A 20110-nucleotide genomic window follows, 5' to 3' on the forward strand; every position below is an offset into this window, starting at 1 on the left:
CGATGGGAAACGTCTTCTTGAAACCCTGTTTAACACTACCTGGGTGCATCAAGAAAACTTTATTCTGAATTACAGATGAATATAGCATCAAGATGTATGGCCCTACACCAAAGGATGCCAATCTTAAATCTGATAAAAGAAAGAAAAATGTGGGAGTGGAAGGTTGAATATGATGATCGATGTGGTGAAACTGTAATATCCAGATGTTGCTGAGTACAACTTCCCCTCTTTCCAATAATGAAGGAGTTCTAGTTTAGCAACATCTATGGCCTGTCCATGAACTAAGGAATGGCTCTTCACGCTTCACAAAAATAAAGAATTTTGGAGTGGGAATAAAGACAGGCAAGGGGATTAGAGTGTAAAAGTTTTCGGAGACAGCTCCAAATCTATCCCATATCCCGGAAACCTATCAGGATACAGTGTTAATCTTTACTAACCCTTCATTTGATTTTTAATGGACTTTAGAGGAGGAGGAGGGAAAAGCCCTAAATTAATAATGATGAAAATTATTCTATGCCGGATCCCCCTGAAGCAGAACCAATGACCACATTTTATGCTGCATGTTCAATTGAGAGCACATGCTTTGATCTTTTATAGCCTCCGAGAGCAGCCGCTATGGAAAATTCCCCTCAGAGGTTGGCAAAGGGAAGGGCTGACAGGAACACTCCCAATTCCCACAAAACAAAAAACGGGGGGGGGGGAGGCCTGGCAGATGCCCTACAAGCAGTGGTGGAATTCAGCCAGTTCACACCACTTTGGCAGAACCGGTAGCTAATTTTTTGTTGCCCAGGCCCAGAATGGACTGCTGGAAGTGGCATCCACACAGAGAACCGGTTATTCACATATTTGAATCCCACCACTGCCTACAAGCCATCGACAAGTTACTGGTGGCCAAGAAAAAAATCAGGGAAAGGAGAAAAAGAAGACCCAAGTTAAGAGAGGAAAAGATTCTTACAGGGAGAAAGCCCACAGTTTGGTTGGATTCTCTACTGGGATTTTGTTGAATTCAATCTTGTGAAGATTTAAGTGAAATATAGTTCTGGAAGATACGCATGGAACTGAATATGTTTCTATTGCAGGCAGTCCTCAATGACCACAACTGTTGCTAAGTGAGTTATTAAAAGTGAAATTTGCCCCATTTTGTGACCTTCCTTGCCACAGTTGTTAAGGGAATCAGGGCAGCTGTTAAGTTAGCAACAAGACTGTTAAGTGAATCCGGCTTCCCCATTTACTTTGCTTGTTGGAAGGTTGCACTGCAGCCGTCATAAATACGAGTCAGTTGCCAAGTGCCTGAATTCTGATCATGTGACCATGGGGTTGCTGCAACGGTCATAAATGTGAAAATGGTCATAAGTCACTTTTTGCAGGGCCATCCTACGTTTGAACAGTCACTAAATGAACTGTTGCAAGTCAAGGACTACCTATAGTTCTGGAGGATCTACTCAGAACTGAGTATGTTGCTATTATTTATTTATCTAGCTAGAAAAGATGTGTCAGGGTATAGTATGGTATTTTGGGAAAGGAAGTCAAAGCCTCATGTGAGTTGGCAGTCCAACAGAGAGGAAAGCAGGGCAGAGAGATCTCTTCAGCCTTCCAGTTGTGTTTTTGCAAGAAAAAGAAGAAAACTAGTTTAGAACCACTTAGGATTCTGGTCTTAACATACTCCATGTTTTGTCCAATGCAAGAGTTTCCAGGCAATGGCACAGAACTAGAAGAAAAAATTCTAGATGCTAGAATTTCTCTTTCACAGCGGGAGGCTTTCTCTAACCTCAGAGGGAGATGTCCAGCTAATCCCGTTATAATTATAAATAGTGCAAATATAATTAAGACTAATTACTACTTTCTCTCAATCATACCAGTACTTTTGCAATCAAGGCCCCAATAATAGAGCCTTCTCCTTTTACTGAGCAGTTAACTGGAGCATTATTATCACCTTTTTAAGAAATGAAGGAACAAAAAGACTTGAATTATTAAAGTGAGTATTTTGGGAAATCTTGAAGGCAAGAGATTTATGTATTTCTCTTTCTTTCTGGGGCCTGGCTTTTAATAATTCAATTTTAATACTGAGGTGAAGACTGTTGTATCTCAGCTACCAAATTTAAAGTAAAAATGCCTTTGACTCTAAAAAATAAACCTTTTGCTTTTGCAAAATCCATTGGACCTTTGATGGATTTATTTTATGGCTACATCTCCAAGCTTTCCTTCAATTGTATTTGTCCCTCTTGATCCTCTCTAAAGCTATGAAGAACTATTCCTTCAGTGAAGCTTCTTCAGGAGTACCTTGACACCAGAGAAGTAGAAACACTTATAAAAAAAACTCCCACCCAATGTTATCCAACCACTTGAATTCAGAACAATGAAAAGAAATGACTGTGAAATGGAGACTTACGGTGACTTTTGGGTTCGCTTACAAATCTTTTATCTGTTAGAGGAAAAAAGTTAAAGGAAAAAAAAAGTTGAAAAATGAGGATGACATGACAATGATGATGGTAATAACAGAAAACAAAAGGCTGATTATCCCCCACCCTTTCCAGCAAACCTAAAGGAAAAAGGAAGGATGGAAACTGAAACACAATGGAACATAAAAACTACATGCAGAAGAAAATCATGTATTAAAAGAAAATTGGCATTTCATACAGCTGCTGCACCACCTTTACCTTTTAAGCAGTGTTTAAGTAGAACCCAAGAGCAGCATCATGTGATGGACATGAGCTCTACTGTTTTAAAGAATCCTCTGCTTAAAAACCATCTTGTGCAGTATAAAAGACCTGTCAGGTAGTCTTAGCAGCCCCTTCATTATGAGCACCTATACAGTTCACTCAGTCACCATTTCCACATGGGCATGTTACACTGCATTTCTATTTAAATTACAGTCATTTTTGCTACATGTACATCAAGAGATATGAATCAGCATATACACAATTTAAATACTTCTATGTCTACCTTAGAATGTAAATAACAAGACACAGCAAATCTAAGCATTCAACCAGAGAAGCAATAATTCCATGTCATTTGCTTCTGGCAATTATTCAGGGAAGCTATGCTTTCTTAGAGTCCTTGTTGTCTTTTCTGCTTCAGAGTTGTCTCCTCTTGTCCTAAAGCTCATAATATTTCTTGTTAAAGAGATATGCATCGTCTAATAACTCATCTGTGCCAAAGTACAAACTGTCTCCTTTCTCATTTATCCTGTCTTCCCACTTTCATGATCAAAGGTGTTTATGCAATTACACGTGTATATCAATACGTTCCACCTATTTGATTAGTTTCCTGTACACGGTTTTGTGTCTAGACACTAAACCTGGCTCTTTTACATTTTTTTCTTGAGATTCCCTTATATAGATCAAACTAACAAACATCAAAACTGCCCACATATTACTGAATTGGAACATAGCTGCTTAAGTGCAATATAGCAAACTGAAGCTGTAGAACAATTCTGATCTAGCTGCATGTTAGGAAAACTGGAGGAAAACCAACAGAATCATTAATTCTGATTTTCTGTTTTCCTGTTTCTCAATAAGAAAAAGTATACTGATATTCTTTTTAATTGCTGTTAAAATAGAGAATCTACATTCTCTATCTCAACAAAATGCAATTTGAGTCTATAACTCTAAAATATGTCCTATGTTTTTAGAGCTCCATGTAAACTAAATTTGCCAACTTATTGTCAAACTAATATCTTTACAAGGATTTCTCCCAGTGATATGACATAACACAGTGATGGCGAGCCTTTTAGAGACCGAGTGCCCAAACTTTAACCCAAAACCCACTTATGTATCATCGGGTGCCGGGTGGGTGTGGCCCATTGAGTGGGCATGGCTGTGATAGTAACGGCAGACTGGATGGGACTAAAAAGTTCAATCAATCAATTCCAACTTTGCAAGATCTTTTTTTTTCCCCGCAAGAAGCTGAAATTGATTGATTGAACCTTTTTTTTTTTGCACACAGTGGCGGAGGCCTAAAGCAAAAAGGTTTTATAAAATCCAGCTGAAGGTCTAGGACTGGGGCAATGGTGTGCGTGTCCACAGAGAGGGCTCTGCGTGCCACAGGTGGCACGCGTGCCATAGGTTCGCCACTATGGACCTAGACTGAAAAGAAATAAGATGGCTCATTTTTATAACATTTTGTAACCTGAGGTATTTCTATTCTGTCTGTCTATCTCTCTGTCCGTCCGTCCATCTGTCCATCCATCCATCCATCCATCCATCCCTACCTACCTACCTACCTACCTACCTACCTACCTACCTACCTACCTACCTACCCATCTACTTGATGGTTTAGAGGCCATCAATATGCATACTTACTCAAAATTGTATCTCACTGATACAATTTTGGACACAGGTTGGCAGCCATCAAAATGTAAAACTATTAAACAATGCTCAGATTAGTTGAAGTGTCATTTATCTGGTTTGCACATTACATTAGAAATTCCTTTGTGATCTATAACATTCCACGTGCCCTTCTGAGCCCATCACATCCATCTTGAAAGAGAGACACTCCAAATACATCTTTTGTAGAGACACAATGAAGAATCTTATGGCATTTTAAAGACTAAAGTATTCATCAAGACAATTTTTTGTGCATTATATTCTTCTTTGTCAGTGGTATGGGAGAGAAGAGCATGAACTTTGTAGTGCTAATTCAGATTTTATTCATTCATCTCTGTTCGGTTCCTATATAGGAAAGAGTGGGTACAGCTGTGGGGCCAATAAAAAAAATCAAGTTGATGGACATGAGCACATGATTGAAGCTCCATCCCTTTTTATATTATACATGTATTTGCACATACCTAAAAGTTTCCCCTGTCTAGTTGTGCCTGACTCTGGGGGGGGGGGGTGCTCATCTCTGTTTCTTAGCCAAAGGAGCCAGCGTTGTCCAAAGACATTTCTGTGGTCATGTGGCCAGCATGACTATACGCTGAGGGACATGAAACACTGTTACCTTCCCATTGAAGTGGTACCTATTTATCTACTCACATTTGCATGCTTTTGAACTTCTAGGTAGGCAGGAGCTGGGTCAAGTAAAGAGAGCTCACCCCATCACGTGGCACTCAGGTCTTGAACCTGGACTATCAGCTTTCCAGTTGACAAGCTCAGCATCTTTAATTGCTGAGCCACTGCAACCCCTTTTTTGCACATACTTAGAAAAGGCCTATGGTTTCTATCAGTTGAGTTCACCATCTTGACTTTCTGACCTTCCCTGCCAATGCTTTTGGAGATAATTTATTGATTGGGAGGAAAAGTGATCTTTTTGCATCTCTGAATATTGTAGTATTTTCAATATAATGAATATTCTCAGTATTGTAGCATTGGGTATTTTCTTTTCAGTACCCTTTCCTCTGCTAAGAATTAATTAACTACCAGCAGTTAGCTTGCATGGTGTGATGTTGCATATGGCAGCAAATGCCCCCTGACTTTGGCTCTTATGATGCCTTAATTTTCTCCACCCATGAACTTCCCCAGAGTCAGCAATTGTCAAAGAGGCTCCATTTATTTCCAATCATATTGTTATATAATAGGTTTTGTGCAAAGACTGAGAATCTGATCTCTTCTTTCCCCTACTATGTGCCACAATGGATCAATTCCACAATGGATCAATTCAACAGCTTTATTTAAAACTGCAGAGGCATGCTTCAAGGGATGGTATTCTAGGATAGCAAAACAATGTGTTGTCACAAAAGAAGTACATGTGACAACAGCAGGTGGCAGCACCGACACGCAGGGAAAACAATCCATCTGAGTGTTGAAAGTTTGCTCATTAAAAAAACTCAGAGACATTTACGGAAGCAAAGTTTGGTCTTTTGCTTCATCAGGTAATTTATTTGTATTTCTCAAATGGGAGCAATAAATATATTGGCTCTTCTGTTCTTCCCGACTTTATTTAGAACAGATGGATTTGGACCACACAAAAGCTATAGGTTAAAAACACTAACGCTCACTTGGCCTGCCGCTTTTTTGTGACGGACCAGCTACTGGCTGGCTTACCGTGAGATTATGGATCATCTGTAAATGTGCAAACCAGACAGAGGATACGGTCCAACAGCTTCCTTTCCAAGTTACACCTGAAGCCCTAAAGAACTATAATACTGAAGTAGGTATTTGCTGCAGAGTGCAGCTGCCTGACAACATTCCTGATGCTACCAAAGTGTATGCTGGGAAAGCAGTAACATTAATTAGTGTGACGTACAGATAGTCCTGGACTTACAACAATTCATTTAGTGACTGTTCAAAGTTACAGCGGCACTAAAAAAAGTGACTTATGATTGTTTTTCATCCTTACAACCATTGCAGCATTCCCCATGGTCCTGTGATTAAAAATCAGATGCTTGGCAACTGGTTCATATTTATGACGGTTGCAGTGTCCCGGGCTTCATGTGATTTTTTTTTGGGGGGGGGTGACCTTCTGACAAGCTAAGTCAATGGGCAAGCCAGATACACTTAACAACTGGGTTACTAATTAACAACTGCAATGATTTACTTAACAACTGTAGCAAGAAAAGTCATGAAATGGGGCAAAACTCACTTACCAACATAAATTTTGGGCTCAATTGTGGTCATAAGTCGAGGACTACCTGTACTGAAAATTTCACAAACTCATTGAAACTAACCAGCCAAATAAATATATCACGGCTTATTCCTGATCCTTTAATCTGAGACCTGATGCAAAAATAATCTTGTATGCTGAGGTGTAAAAAACAAACCCAATACGTTATTTTCAGATGAAATGCCTGCTATTCTCTTATAGAAGCATTTAGCTCTACCTAATAGCCCTTTCGCCTGCATTAATATCAAGGAATGTTAAATAGAGGGGCAAATATATCAAGAATGATACTTACACGTTGGTTGCAGAATATTAATCTTCAAGACTGTGACTCAAAATTTGTCAAGAAGCGGAGGTACTTTATTCACTAATTTTCACTATACAGTCATTGTCTTGGCTTTTTTTAAATGATGTATCTCCCAGAAGAAAATTAGTCAGCAGATCACACAAATGTTCATTTTTAATGAAATACAGGTAGTTCTTGACTTTTGATCAGTCCTTACTATTTGGCCCAAAAAAGGTAACTTGGAACTGAAGTTCTGATGGTCTCTCTCTCTCTCCCTCCCTCCCTCCCTCCCTCCCTCCCTCCCTCCCTCTCTCTCTCTCTCTCTCTCTCTCTCTCTCACACACACACACACACACACCCATGGTCACATGACCATATTTTATTATGGTTTTGCCAAAAATTGGCAGTTACTTCCAGTGTTTGGCCAAGTTGCATCAATAATCATTGGCTCACTTAATAACCATTGAAGTTCACTTACGGAACACAGCATTTCTTTTACGAGAGCTGCCATAGAATTTCTCATTTTACAATTGTTTTGATTTACAACCAAAATGGACAGGCTTCATTATGGTCATAACTCAAGGACTATCTGTATAACGAAGATGAGATTCTTTTGAGTGATGCCAACTTTAGTTTCAAGCAATTGCTAACTGAGCCACAAGTACGTGAAATTTGTTTCCATTGACTTTCAGTATCTACAGCTCAATCCCAAAGCATGTATCCTTACAAATTGCTCCTACCTGAGATCCCAAATCACCTTCCAGAAATTATTCACTGAAAAGGCTGGTAAAATGGCTTGTTTTATGCAGAACATAGTATGAACACACAGCTTGCTGCTAGAAAGTACTCAGTAGGAATTTGAACCTCAGCATTACTCTGTAAATATATAATGTTCCAGATTTGCAAGCATGAACTTTATCCTACAAGTGATGCAGCAATTTGTGGTCAAAGGACTAGTTTAGGCTAAAACATTAAAACTATCCTAGAGAAGCTGGGAGCAGACAGATTCAGCAATCATGTCTTACCAATGGTGCCTCACGGCAGGTGTCTCATAGTTTACAAGGTCTTAAAAAGATCTCAATCATCACCATGAACGTTACTGACTCTTCATCTTAGCCCTCTTTCCCAGCCTCTGCGTATTGACTCACTTTGCATACAGAGCCCATCGGTGCAGTTTTTGGAATCAAGCAGGACGCCGCTACAATCTTTGCCTCCATTTCGGGGAGATGGGGCCATACATTCTCGGCTCCTCCAGTGCGTGCACTCGGTGCTACAGGCTGACCACTTGCTCCATTCAGTCCAAGCTCCATCGACTGCATTCCCCCCCCAAAAAGAGCACATGAGCACAGAAAAAACTAATCAGAAATCCATAGGCATAAAAGGGGGAAGCTTGTCAAATGGGCTATTCCAGAAGGCTTTTGATTGGTTTTTTTTTTTTTTGCTGCTGATCAAGGCTGGTATTAAGTTTTGAATTTTGCATTGAAATCATGATTATAATGTTGCAATTGCTTTAATTTCAGTATATGTACACTGTTTAGAGTTCTCCCAGACTGAGAATAATTTCTTTTTTATTTATGCAATTTATTATTAGCTGGGTGGGCTAAGACACCAAGATCTGCCTATGGTTATCTGGTGGGATAAAGGGGATATATGTAATCTAAAATAAAAACGTTCTACTTCATAGGTCATAATTTTGGCTACCTCAAAGTGTTCTTGCAACATTTGCAAATTCTAATCTCAATTTATCATAAGATATAAATTCAAAATCCATACCAAATGGAACAAATTCATCAAGCAAATGCATTTTGCAGCATGATTTATCTTAGGGTCCAGTATTCTGTCATAAACTACATGCATTTTACTCCTGAAGCTGGAAAAAAACAGTAACTAGATTAAAATGTCCTGGATTCTCACAAAGCAGCTTTTACTGTTTTCCTTACTATAATGTTTATCCTATTTTGTCTCTCCAGGCCGCAAGTGTAAGAAGATTGTTCTTTTTGCCAGTACTTTGGAACAATATGTCTTGCTCAGTGGTGGGATTCAAATACCTGAACAACTGGTTCTCATATTTGATGCAGGCCTGGGCCTCCGATGCCTAGAATGGACTTCCGGAAGTGGCATCATGCACTTCTGGTGGGCTGTTCTAGGCCTGGGAGGCCTCCTCCAGGCCTCTGAGGCCTAGACTGGATGTTCAGCCAGTTCTCCAAATTCAGGTAAATTTAGCTACCGGTTCTCCTGAACCGGTGTGAACCGGCTGAATCCCACCACTGATCTTGCTGCTAGCAGATGCTGTGACATTTACAGGAGATTATGAGAATTATATATATATAAGATGAACCAGTTCTAGGCACATCTGGAGGGGAATTGGTTAATGGCTCCAAGCACCTGTCTGAGAAGGATTTGGTTCAAGCACAACTGCAGCATGACAGCCCTGAGGCTTCGGGTGGGGAAAGCATGCAGCTATAGCTGGTCAGTGATGAGGAAGAGGAATTGCCTTCTGCACCTGATCCAAGAACACATAGGGAAGAGAAAAGGCAGGAGCAGAGAAGGTCAACCAGATTACTCATGAGGAGAAAGCCTTGGCCTTCTTGATGGGCTGCATCAGAAGCTGGCTATTTAGCACAGCAGACAGTTGGAAGCAATGCTGAGAACAATGTGTTCATTTCCTAACTGTGTGTTTTCTGATCATTGTGATTCTCGCCTTGCTTTGGATTGACACCGTACCTTGACTTGGATCAGACCTTGTGAACTCTGGATTTTTCTTGCTTTGTGAAGCCTCTTGTAGTCTGCTTGTGGCTGGACTTAACTGGAACAGTTCTGGGTTACCCACTAAAGCACAGTTATGTGTGTGCGTGTGTGTGTGTGTGTGTGTGTGTGTGTGTGTGTGTGTGTGAGCAGGACAGCACAGGAAGGCAAATATTCATAAAAATAGTTGAGACTTTGCTGGTCAAGAAGTAAAGTCAGGAGCAAGCTGCAAATAATTGCTTCAGAGGAGCAAAAGAGCAGGTTGACCATTCTTCAGATCCAAAAGAGTAAAGGAAATACAGTATTTTAAAAAATGAGTCATCTTTTTCCTTATGACAGAAACTCATAATTCAAGATTAGAGGCTCAACTCTTAGTAACATCATTATTAGCCTCCTTAAAGAGGACAAATGAGTGCAGAATTCATGCAAAGAAACTGAAAAGGAATATCCTCCCCCTATGTACCTACCTGGGCACATGGTACTGCAGGCAATCTTCTGGAAAGATTGTCCATCACAAATAGAGCCACCATTGAGTGGTGCTGGATTGGTGCAGGTGCGTGTACGTTTCTGCCATCCACGGCCACAACGGTTGCTGCATGAAGACCATTCTGACCAGGTAGACCAGCCACCATTCACTAGGAGTGAAAAAGGAAACAAAAACAAAGTGAGGGAAAAAACTGAAACACAACTTCCTAACAAGTCATCTTTTCTCTCAGTGAAATCATACACTGCCATTTTGCCACAGGCAATAACTACATGGAATTCTGGGAGTTGAAGTCCACAAGTCATAAAAGGGCCATATTTGAAGACCCCTGTTCTATACTGTAGGCATCTTCTTAGACATGCAGCAGTTGTTCATCATAATGGTTGTCCTAGCTATTATGAACATTCTTCTGGAAGATATTACTTGGTTTCTTATAATCAAGAGGATAAGGATAAGTCAAAACCAAAGGGGGCTATTTCTGAGATAATATGAGAACTAGCCCCCAATCATATATGGAAAGTAGAGGAATACACATTTCAACAGAACTCTAGGAATATGGTCAGAATTTGTTGAGAATTTGGTATTGGCTAAAGAAATTAAATTGAGAAAATCCTTCAGAGAATTAGGAAAAGTAACAAAGATCAATACACAAAGATGCCAGGCTTAGTCCTCAGGAAATCCTGGTAACAGAAGGAAAAATTCATATCTTAAAAGTAGAATTGCTGCTGAATATCTGTTTGGAAATCCTAGTCTATGGAGAGAATGAATAAAGGCAATTAAGATAAATCTGTTGAGAGAGAAGAACATCCAGCAAAGACGTTCTTCATGTTGATTCTAAGATGCTTTCTGCTTGCTCTTCATATTTCAGATAATAAACCAGGGCAGTTACTAGTATATCATAATTGGGTTCCATGTGGTAAGAATGGGAAATGATTGATTCTATAAGTTATTCCAAGCAGTCCTGTAAATTTCACCAGAAATAGCATCCTTTCTTCTCTGAGTTGCCTATTCCCTGCTTCCGTTCAAGAAATGTGAAAGTCTTTTGTACATCTTTGTTAAATGTACCTAGTTGTTTATTAAACCAAAGACCTATGTTGCAATTTCATGCGTGCTTGCAAGGCTAGAAATCCTCATGAAATCAATGAGATTTGGTTCTGAATGAGCAATGCACAAGATTGGGTCACATTTCAAATGCCTGCTTCTCATAGGTTTGCATAAACCAAATAAACTAAAGATAGAGTAGTCTCCTTTGAGTCATGTGCAACCCCTAACAACTTCTTAGATGTGTTCATGCTGTTTTCTTAGCAACAACATAGAACTGGTTTTCCACTACCTATTTCTGGTATGGTATTTTATCTTCTAAGTCTAGCCGATATCCCTTATATTTCCTGATGGTTTCCCAGTATAACGAGTCTGAACTTGTTTAACTTTTGTAAGATCAGCAACTGCAACAAATTATATTCCTCACATTCTCCCGCACTCAGACTCCCACCCAAGTTTTCAACAAATCATTACCATAAACAATGATTGTAGCTGTGGTGCTCCGCCGTTTAGCAACAATGTTTTTTGCCACACAGGTGTAGTTGCCTGTGTCAGAAAGCCTAGCCTGCTTGATGATAAGATTGTTATCTATGGTTATCAGGAAGTTTGTATCCTGGGAAGCATCAATCACATCCTCGTTCTTCAGCCACTCCACCTATATTAAGTTTTGGAAAGAGAAAAAAAAATAACAGGTGATAAAAGGTTGGGACAGGCAGAAAACAAAGGAAAAGACATTCACAACTCTTATCATCAGAAATAAAAATTAGATCCCTGCCCAAAATAGTTCCTTCTACTCCAACAGCAGATTAAAATTGTAAATTTGTGATTGTCTTTGAAGTATAGCCTCGCCTAAGTAGTCTGAGCAATTTGCCACCCAAAATTGATGAGGAGTTGTAGAGGTCAATACACACAGCAAGTACAAATGGCTTCTTGTCTTACGTAACACATAATAGAAAGCCCTAACTGGTGCTTCCAACATGTGAAACATGGCATGAGAGGTATGTACAGAATTATTTCATGCTGTTGCAAGCAATTACCATAAAATGATAGCTCAGTAAACTGGAAGAGATGTTATAGAGAAAGAATGCTAAAATGCACCTGGTTTTGCTCATTATTTGAGAAAGGATGGTTTTTCTTACGTACAGGCAATTCTATTTTTAACTTTGTTTTCAAATGGTTGGGTCTGGAATGGTTAATTTGTCTGGCTGTTTGTTTGCAAAGTAGCAAAGACCAGATCATTACTTGGCTGCATTTATATTCTGCTTTGCCTAATTGTGCCAAAGTCATATTGTGAAAGTCATGATTCTCAAGCCAGGGCTCTGTTCAATAATCCATCCCTAGACAAAGAAAATCTAGGAAGGAAGGAAGGAAGGAAGGAAGGAAGGAAGGAAGGAAGGAAGGAAGGAAGGGAAGGAAAAGGGAGGGAGGGAGGAAGGGAAAGAAGGAAATGCAAAATCAATTACTACTATATACATTTGCTCTAAGCTTCTAGACCATATGAGTGACATGTTGAAAAAATAATTAAACTAGAATTGTTCCTGGAACTGAAAGTTTGCTGCAGAACCATCAAGACATTATGATGGTAGTCTCTCATGCTCCAGATTCTATGCACATTTAGTGCCAGAATGGAACCAATCCTTTATCCCAACCGTGACAAAATATAGAGAGACAATAGATTTTGGACATCTCCTCCATGTGACATAATGTACCCATTCTTGAAACTTAGCAGCCTTTATTGGAGAAAGAGGAACCAGTCTGAGCAACTGCCCAGCTCCTGCACTGCACCATTTTTTGTGCAGATCTCACTGAGAACCAAAGTCTGCAGCAGAGCAGAAGAAATTACGTCCAGAGGAAAAGTCCAGGGATTGTTGATCTTGCCAAGTGCTAATGGTTCTTTTTCTATCCCCTTCTCTGCAAACAATTTGTTCAGTGTTTTCTTTACTAAATTCTGTCAGGGGTTAATGGCTGATCAGCCTATGTAGGTGGCAGGATGGAACAGGTGTTGAGGTTAAGCACATTATTAGATGTCAGAATAACAGATCCACTGCCTAAAATAAACACTTCTGCTGAATAATGAAAACAGACGGGGGGGGGGGGGGCCAGCGTGGTGCTATCCATCACAATCCCACTCCATCATCACCTGGCAACTCATTTCCCTAACAGGCTCATTTTGGATCATAAACATCTGTCTGCTAGGTGCCAACATTCACAGCTGGAATTTTACTGCAGTTGTAGAGACTTGAGGAAACAAATCTGCATCTGAGAAGTGTAAACTGAAGGAAGAAGATGGCGGCTGGGCAGAAATTCTGGGTAAAGCTGAAACTTCATATGATTTATTAACAATCTACAATGGGGAAAGTGATACATTTCCCTATCATTATTCACCTTCTCAAGGCATAGGCATCTTCAAGGGAAAGCACAGATGTGCCCAGCTGTGGGAGGAAGGCGGGAGGTTTTTCATTACCAACTGCTGGCAATTAGAAGAAAATATATCTCAACGATCAGAATTTTTTTATTAATAATAATTAAAAAAATATTATTAATAATAGAGGAAGGAAGGAAAGAAGGAAGGTAAGTCAGGAGATGTATATCTTCCTAAACCAATATACCTAATGAGATATTACAAACTTCTGTGGGAGGTAAGGAAACAGTTGAACTGACGAATCAGAAAGGAAAGGTAGTTCTCAACTTACGACCACAATTGTGCCCCTAAATTTTGTTGCTATGCAAGACAGTTTTTAAGTGAGTTTTGCCCCATTTTACGACCTTTCTTGCCCCAGGTGTTAAGTGAATCACCGCAGTTCTTAAGTTAGTAACACGGTTGCTAAGAGAATCAGGCTTTGCTTATAAGAAGTTTGCAAAAGGTGATCGTATGACCCAGGGACACGGCAGCTGTCATAAATATGAGTCAGCTGCCAAGCGTCTGAATTTTGATCACATGATCATGGGGATGCTGCAATGGTTGTTAAGTGTGGAAAAATGATCATAAATTACTTTTTTTCCAATGCCATTGTAACTTCAAATGGTCACTTAATATAACTGTTATAAACTGAGGACTACCTGTATTTTCCTAGCACGTCTAGGTGGATTAACTCTACAATTATCAAGGAAGATTTAGATACAGAGAACCTCAACTCTGGTGCTTTAAAATTTGGTCCAGATTTTTTCCCCAGCATTTTTCCCAGGCAAGCAACCCTGGATCTCCAGAGATTATGTAGCCATGCTGTCTTCTGCCCATGAACATTGAGTTATGTCACAGGCAGCCTTGCCCCCAAATTCAATGTCTTATTCTATTTTTTTTCAGTTTGGGGCTGTTTATTGCTTTACCTATGCCACTTGCCTATTGTGATTTAATTCTCTTGAAAAGCACAGAAGATATTGAACCTCTCAAAACCCAGATTATGAACGCGATTAAATTTAGTCTGACCGCAATAGGACCATATGAATGAGTGAATCGTATCAGCTCCCTTTCAGGATTCCACTATGGGAATGTACTTATTTATTTGGTTGGTGGTTGGTTTATATCCTCTGTTTCTACTCTGGCAAGGAGGCTAACTAACTGTAGAAAACAAAAATGGAATACGCAAACAGATTAAAATTTACTGGGAAATAGTTAGTAAAATAAAGTGACGGTTAAAAGCCTGGTGGAAGAGATGCATTCTTATAGATTTTTAAAAGGCTGAGTGATTAGAGGCCAGGCAGAACCTCCAGGGAAGTGTGTTCCATAGCTTGCAGGCAGGACACACAACTTCTTCCTTGGGGAAATTTTCTGTTTCCTTTGCTGCTGTTACATCACAAATATCTTGTGGGTGATGCTCAACTACTTGAACATAAAAATTTTCATAGCTAGCATGAGAGGAAATTCAGACTCAGAATCATCAGTTAGGAGAAACACTTAGTATCTAAAAAAGGGATGGTCATCCAACAAACAGAGAAAACATCCTAGGATTTCCAAATTATAAGCCCAACTCCAGATGTGTCCCACCTTTTTTTTAAACAAGAAACCTCTACTTTAGTCCTCCCCAACACAGACCTTCCAAATGTATGTGATTACAGCTCACATTATGCCCATCTATACTCAGAAAGGTAGTAATTTTGCCAAGCTGGTATAATCAGTTCAATGTTTCATTGGAATCCTTCTCTTTCTTTCTTGGGATGCTCACCTGGACGCTTGCAATTGTGCCTTAGAAAACATTTCTACCCTTTCTTCAAAAATCTGAGGCCCTTCTGCAACAGTCCCATATTTAATTCTCACAAATCCCTTTATGGCTCGTCTGGCTGTAAGAGGAAATCTGGCTCAAAGACCACCAAGTGGAATTTATGACCGAGTCAAGATCTTTGCCATTGGACACTGATGCTTCTTCTACAGTATATCTTTTGCTTTGAGCAAGGGCCAGTTCTGCCTTCTGCACAGGTTGTGTCTGGCGCTTCTGCTTGCTGCTGTTGAACATTGCGATTTATGAGATGTGGAGATCAATCCGGCTTGGTTGCAGGTGGATAGATGGCGCTACCTTATAATGGAGGGTATACAAAGGCTTCCAACTCTTCCATGCCTTAGCCTGATTGTGACATGTACCAAAGCCCACAAGATTTATTTGCAGTGGGTACTGATATATCCTAACCTACCAATAGGGATACTACAAAGGAGTAACATGTAGCATTGTAACTGCAATACAGGCTAAGATATTTTCCCAAGCTTTTGAGAAATAAACCAGACACAAAGAATGGGGCATGCAATTTAGTAAACAGATGTTACAATTGTAAGAATATGAGCAGATGCAGGTAATTATGAGGTATCAGTAGTCCTTGATTTACAACCTTAATTGAGTCTGGCAATTATGGTCATAAGTCATGATGGCTGTAAAGCAGGTCACCATGGGACCAGACCCATTTTTATGACCTGTTTTACAGTGGTCATTAAGCGAACCCACTGTTTGCTGTGAGACAACTGGATGTAAGTGCTGGTTTCTGACAACAATGACATAAATTGTGTTCATGTGGCCATGGGAGGGGGCAAATGTCAGAACTTCAAAACTGGGTCGTAAATCACTTTGGGGAGAGTAATCAAATGATTACTGATAGATTGTAAGGTTTGAGGACTACCTGTAAGTTTTAAATGTTTACCTCAGCAATTGGCACTCCTTCAGGAGGTCGGCATTGCAAAAGGACCTCATGATCAAGAGGCACCTCTTTCCCCAGTGGCTCCTGGTCAAAGTTCTTCCTCAGATCTAAGGACAGGAAAGATATAAAACCCAGGAGCATTAGCTATGATACTTACAGTGCAATTTTAAAAGTACAGGCCAAGTTGCAGTAAATCTAGAGAGGCCAAGTTTTCATCTCCTATTATTTTTGCTACATCTCAAACATCAGATCTCTTAGAAGTTTGGCCCAAAATGTTTGTGTAATTTCTATCTAAAGGTATGAAAGACAGACAAAGAGACAGCAAAAGGTGAATTTATTCCTCATATTTTGAAGAACATCCCATTATTTGAAATACTAAAGTGGAATATCTTTCAAAGCAGGGCAGATTTGCAGCTTAACAGAAACTAAAAGAATAACTACTGAAAGAAAATAGGCCTTTGAAAGATTCCACCCTTCTCTCCTTGACCTGGAGGACCAATATTTTTATCCTTATCAATGGTGCTCCTTGGCAAAATAACTCAGTTTCTTTGGTGTTTTGCAGGAAAATGGCCGGGCTTTCTGAATCCCAGACATTTAGCAAAACCTGCAGCAAAAGAGCTTCTTTTGTGACCCAAAACTAAACTATTGCACAAAAAAGCTTGGAGAATATTTAGGAAACACATGTTTTTATGAAAAGACTATCACTTCTGTTCAGTTCTGTAACTGGAAACAAATTCCGAATGGAGGATTTTAAGTGTCAAGTATGGTGGTAGCTTCCAGTGGATTGTTTTTCATATTCTCTGAAGCATTGTCCCTACAAGCCTGAACAATGTCCATCTTTTTTATGAAGAACATGAATATGACAAACCATAAGAAAAGGCAGGAGTAAAGAATTAATCAGTAGGTGGCGCTAAGATCTACTAAATTCTTCCTAAATATTTTGACAAACAAAAATATATGCTGTCCCAAACAATTATTTTTGAGGATGATTATGACGCATACAATGATGATAATTTGTAACCTAACTTCATGAAATAGGTTCTACAATGATTAGAGATATCATAGAACCATCAGCCTCTTGGGAGTTTGGTAAGTAATCTGCTTCGCACAGCTATTGCTTCTTGCATTGCAAGCATACAAAAGATATTTCAGGCTATTACACGTCAAGTAAATAATGGCTAAACACAAATATAAAATGCTTAATGACTGAGCAGCTATGTTCACATAACATATTCAGCTCATTTTTTAAAAAAAGAAATTAGCTTAGTGAATATGACAGATCCAGAACGCTTGGTTAGTTAATGGTTAAGTGCATTGTGCAAACTCAGAAACTGTCTTAATCCCATTTACTAAGATTAATGTGATCTCAGCCGGTATGAGCAACGTACTGTAATCTGGTACCTCCAGATATTTGGGGTTGCAATTGTCCCAGTTCCAGCCATTATGTCTAAATGCCCTTCAGAGTAAATTTAGGTTGAATGAAACTGGGTTAAAGAAAGGAAAAACAGAGAAATATAATTAAGATGCTAGGCTCTGGATCTGGATCTTATCCCCTCACTTCTGTAGATGCTGAATCCAAGAAAAGCTGAATATGTCAATCAGGACTGTGAAAACTGATTCCTGCTCCAGAGCTATTTCAATAACTAAACTACAAGGACTGCAGCTCCTGGCTTGTGTGATTATAAACGATCTCAGCTAAAAAGAAAGCAAGTCACATGTTTGTGTGCCAGCTGGCACGTAGACATAAAGAGTATCCTCATCCCTTTTTCAGCTAGACTAATGAACAAGATATTTATAACAATTTAGAATCCAGGACAACGATAGAAATTAGTCTGAAGACCCCAGGGAGGAAAATGCGCTCTCTTTTGTTTTATGATCCCAAAATAAGGGACTTCAGATTACATTCTGTTAAAAACCAGGCTTCCTAAAAAGTTAAAGAGGGATTTTCCATGGAGTTCTGCTGTTTTCTGCACTATGTAGCTGCCAAAAATAGAAATATTGTTCTAGCACATCCTACTCTTGCAGTATGGCACAGAATGACCTCCTCAACATGGCCAGGATCCATCTGCAATATGTACTCTAGAATGTGACCCAGCTGCAGAAAGTTCAGAAGTCAGATAAGAAGAGGTGACTGGACAAACTAAAGGCTAAAAAAAATGTTTTGCTGGAAAATCAGGGTGAAACTGATGGGCAACTTGGATAGCCAGAGAAATCCCCTGAAGGAACATAATGTGGCCACCAGATCTCTGATGGAAATGTTTAGAAATCAGAAACTCTGGAGATGAAATTCACCAGAAACATATAACATGAAACATATAACTGCAGACGGAGAGAATGAAGAACAAGGATTACTGGAGGCAAGCTTTTGCCTTGGCAGTGACCATTTTGGGACACTTCTGTGGGAACTGCATATGATATGGAGAAAAAGCTGCAGGAGGCTTTAATTAGCTAATGGTCTATAAAAAGTTGGAGCGAGTGGATTCTTTTAACGTGGCTATTCATGATATTCCCCTTTTTCTGCAGGGTATGCAAGTGCACTAAACATCAGCAGCAAAATCATAATATAAAAAGATCTTCAAAAAGAAAGAAGGGAACAAAAAAGAATCTTCCCAAACCTACATGCTATCCGGACATAAGCTCGGCGGCTTTTTGTAGTTCCAGCAGAACTCCATGCCACACATTGACACCAGTAATCTTCTAGCCCAAACAGCTCCTCCACTTGCTGGCGAGAGACTTCGATCTGGACTTCTCTTACAAGGAGCCCTGGAAACAAATACATCCAGAAAAGTGAAATTGTTAAGAAGTTGGAAAAACCAAGAACTGGGAGAGTTAGGTTTAAATGAAACACCATCTATGAAGAAGGGAGGAATAAAATACATGTGTGGTTGGAAGCAATGATAAAACAACATATAGATTTAAAACCAGAGATATTCCTACTGGGCATGTTACCAGGAAATTACAATAAAGGCAATACTCATTTAGTTTTACATATTTTAACAGCAGCTAAGATAGTATATGCACACTTTTGGAAAAATGAAGGAACTCCTACAGAAGAGAATATAATTTAAAAAAATACTGGGATGTGCAGAAATGGATAGCTTAACGTTACAAATTAAAGAAAAAGAAGAAGCGGAATATTATATGGCATGGGATTTATTTTACCAATGGTTAGTTGACAAAAACAGAGTTAGAAAGTTGGAAATATGAGAATGTGTGGATTATGTAAACAAGATTTATAATGGATTAGTAAATAATTTGATTGTTATATAATTAATTTTAATGTGGGTAATACTATTTTTAATATTTTGATTGCTATTTCTTAGTATATGATTGTATCATGATAAGATTATTATGAATGTGATGATTATTATATCTTAATACTTGTACACCTAGACAACACACTGTTCAATATAGAAATGGAATTTTTAAAATAATAATAATAAAAAACATAAAAAAGAAGGGAGGAATATACACACACACATATCAGAGACAAATGAAAAAAAAATCTTCTACTGAAGTCTACAGCAGTGTTCTCTCTAAGGATCAACACATGATAAACAAAAACTTTGTTTATGATATGGGTGTAACTTTGCGCTACACTTGAGCTTTGCGTACAACTATTTATCTAATTCATTTTCTTACGTGCACCATTTTTAGGTTAGGTTATTTGCATATGCAATACTACTAAAGTTGCACACAGTTTACATATAATGAAAAAAGTTGCTATTGGCCTTTGATCTTTTCTTACATCATTTTATCATGTAATCATTTTTTTACATGATTAGATGATTAAGACTCAGATCTTCCTAATGGTGTGTATTTAACTAATCACATTACTGGGTTAAATGTGATAATACTATTTGCCAGACAATCAGCAAAGAGACTTTTGACATCAT

The 20110-nt window shown here is 39.0% G+C and overlaps 1 protein-coding gene across 3 annotated transcripts in view; it reads right to left on the reverse strand.

Moving 5' to 3' along the window:
- UNC5B (unc-5 netrin receptor B) overlaps window positions 1-20110 on the reverse strand; it is a 210798-nt gene that overhangs the window by 18788 nt on the left and 171900 nt on the right. For 2 of the 3 annotated variants that reach the window (XM_039320507.1, XM_039320506.1), the window contains exons 3-8: window positions 18834-18977; window positions 16218-16321; window positions 11568-11748; window positions 10036-10203; window positions 7972-8136; window positions 2390-2422 (exon numbers count right to left, since the gene is read on the reverse strand). In XM_039320507.1, the coding sequence (XP_039176441.1) occupies window positions 2390-2422; window positions 7972-8136; window positions 10036-10203; window positions 11568-11748; window positions 16218-16321; window positions 18834-18977 (795 nt within the window). The remainder of the gene's footprint in view (window positions 1-2389; window positions 2423-7971; window positions 8137-10035; window positions 10204-11567; window positions 11749-16217; window positions 16322-18833; window positions 18978-20110) is intronic. The other variant, XM_039320508.1, reaches the window with a different exon arrangement.

This window comes from Crotalus tigris, unplaced genomic scaffold (genome assembly GCF_016545835.1).
Source record: "Crotalus tigris isolate CLP2741 ecotype Arizona unplaced genomic scaffold, ASM1654583v1 scf7180000023654.2194447, whole genome shotgun sequence".
NCBI lineage: Eukaryota > Metazoa > Chordata > Lepidosauria > Squamata > Viperidae > Crotalus > Crotalus tigris.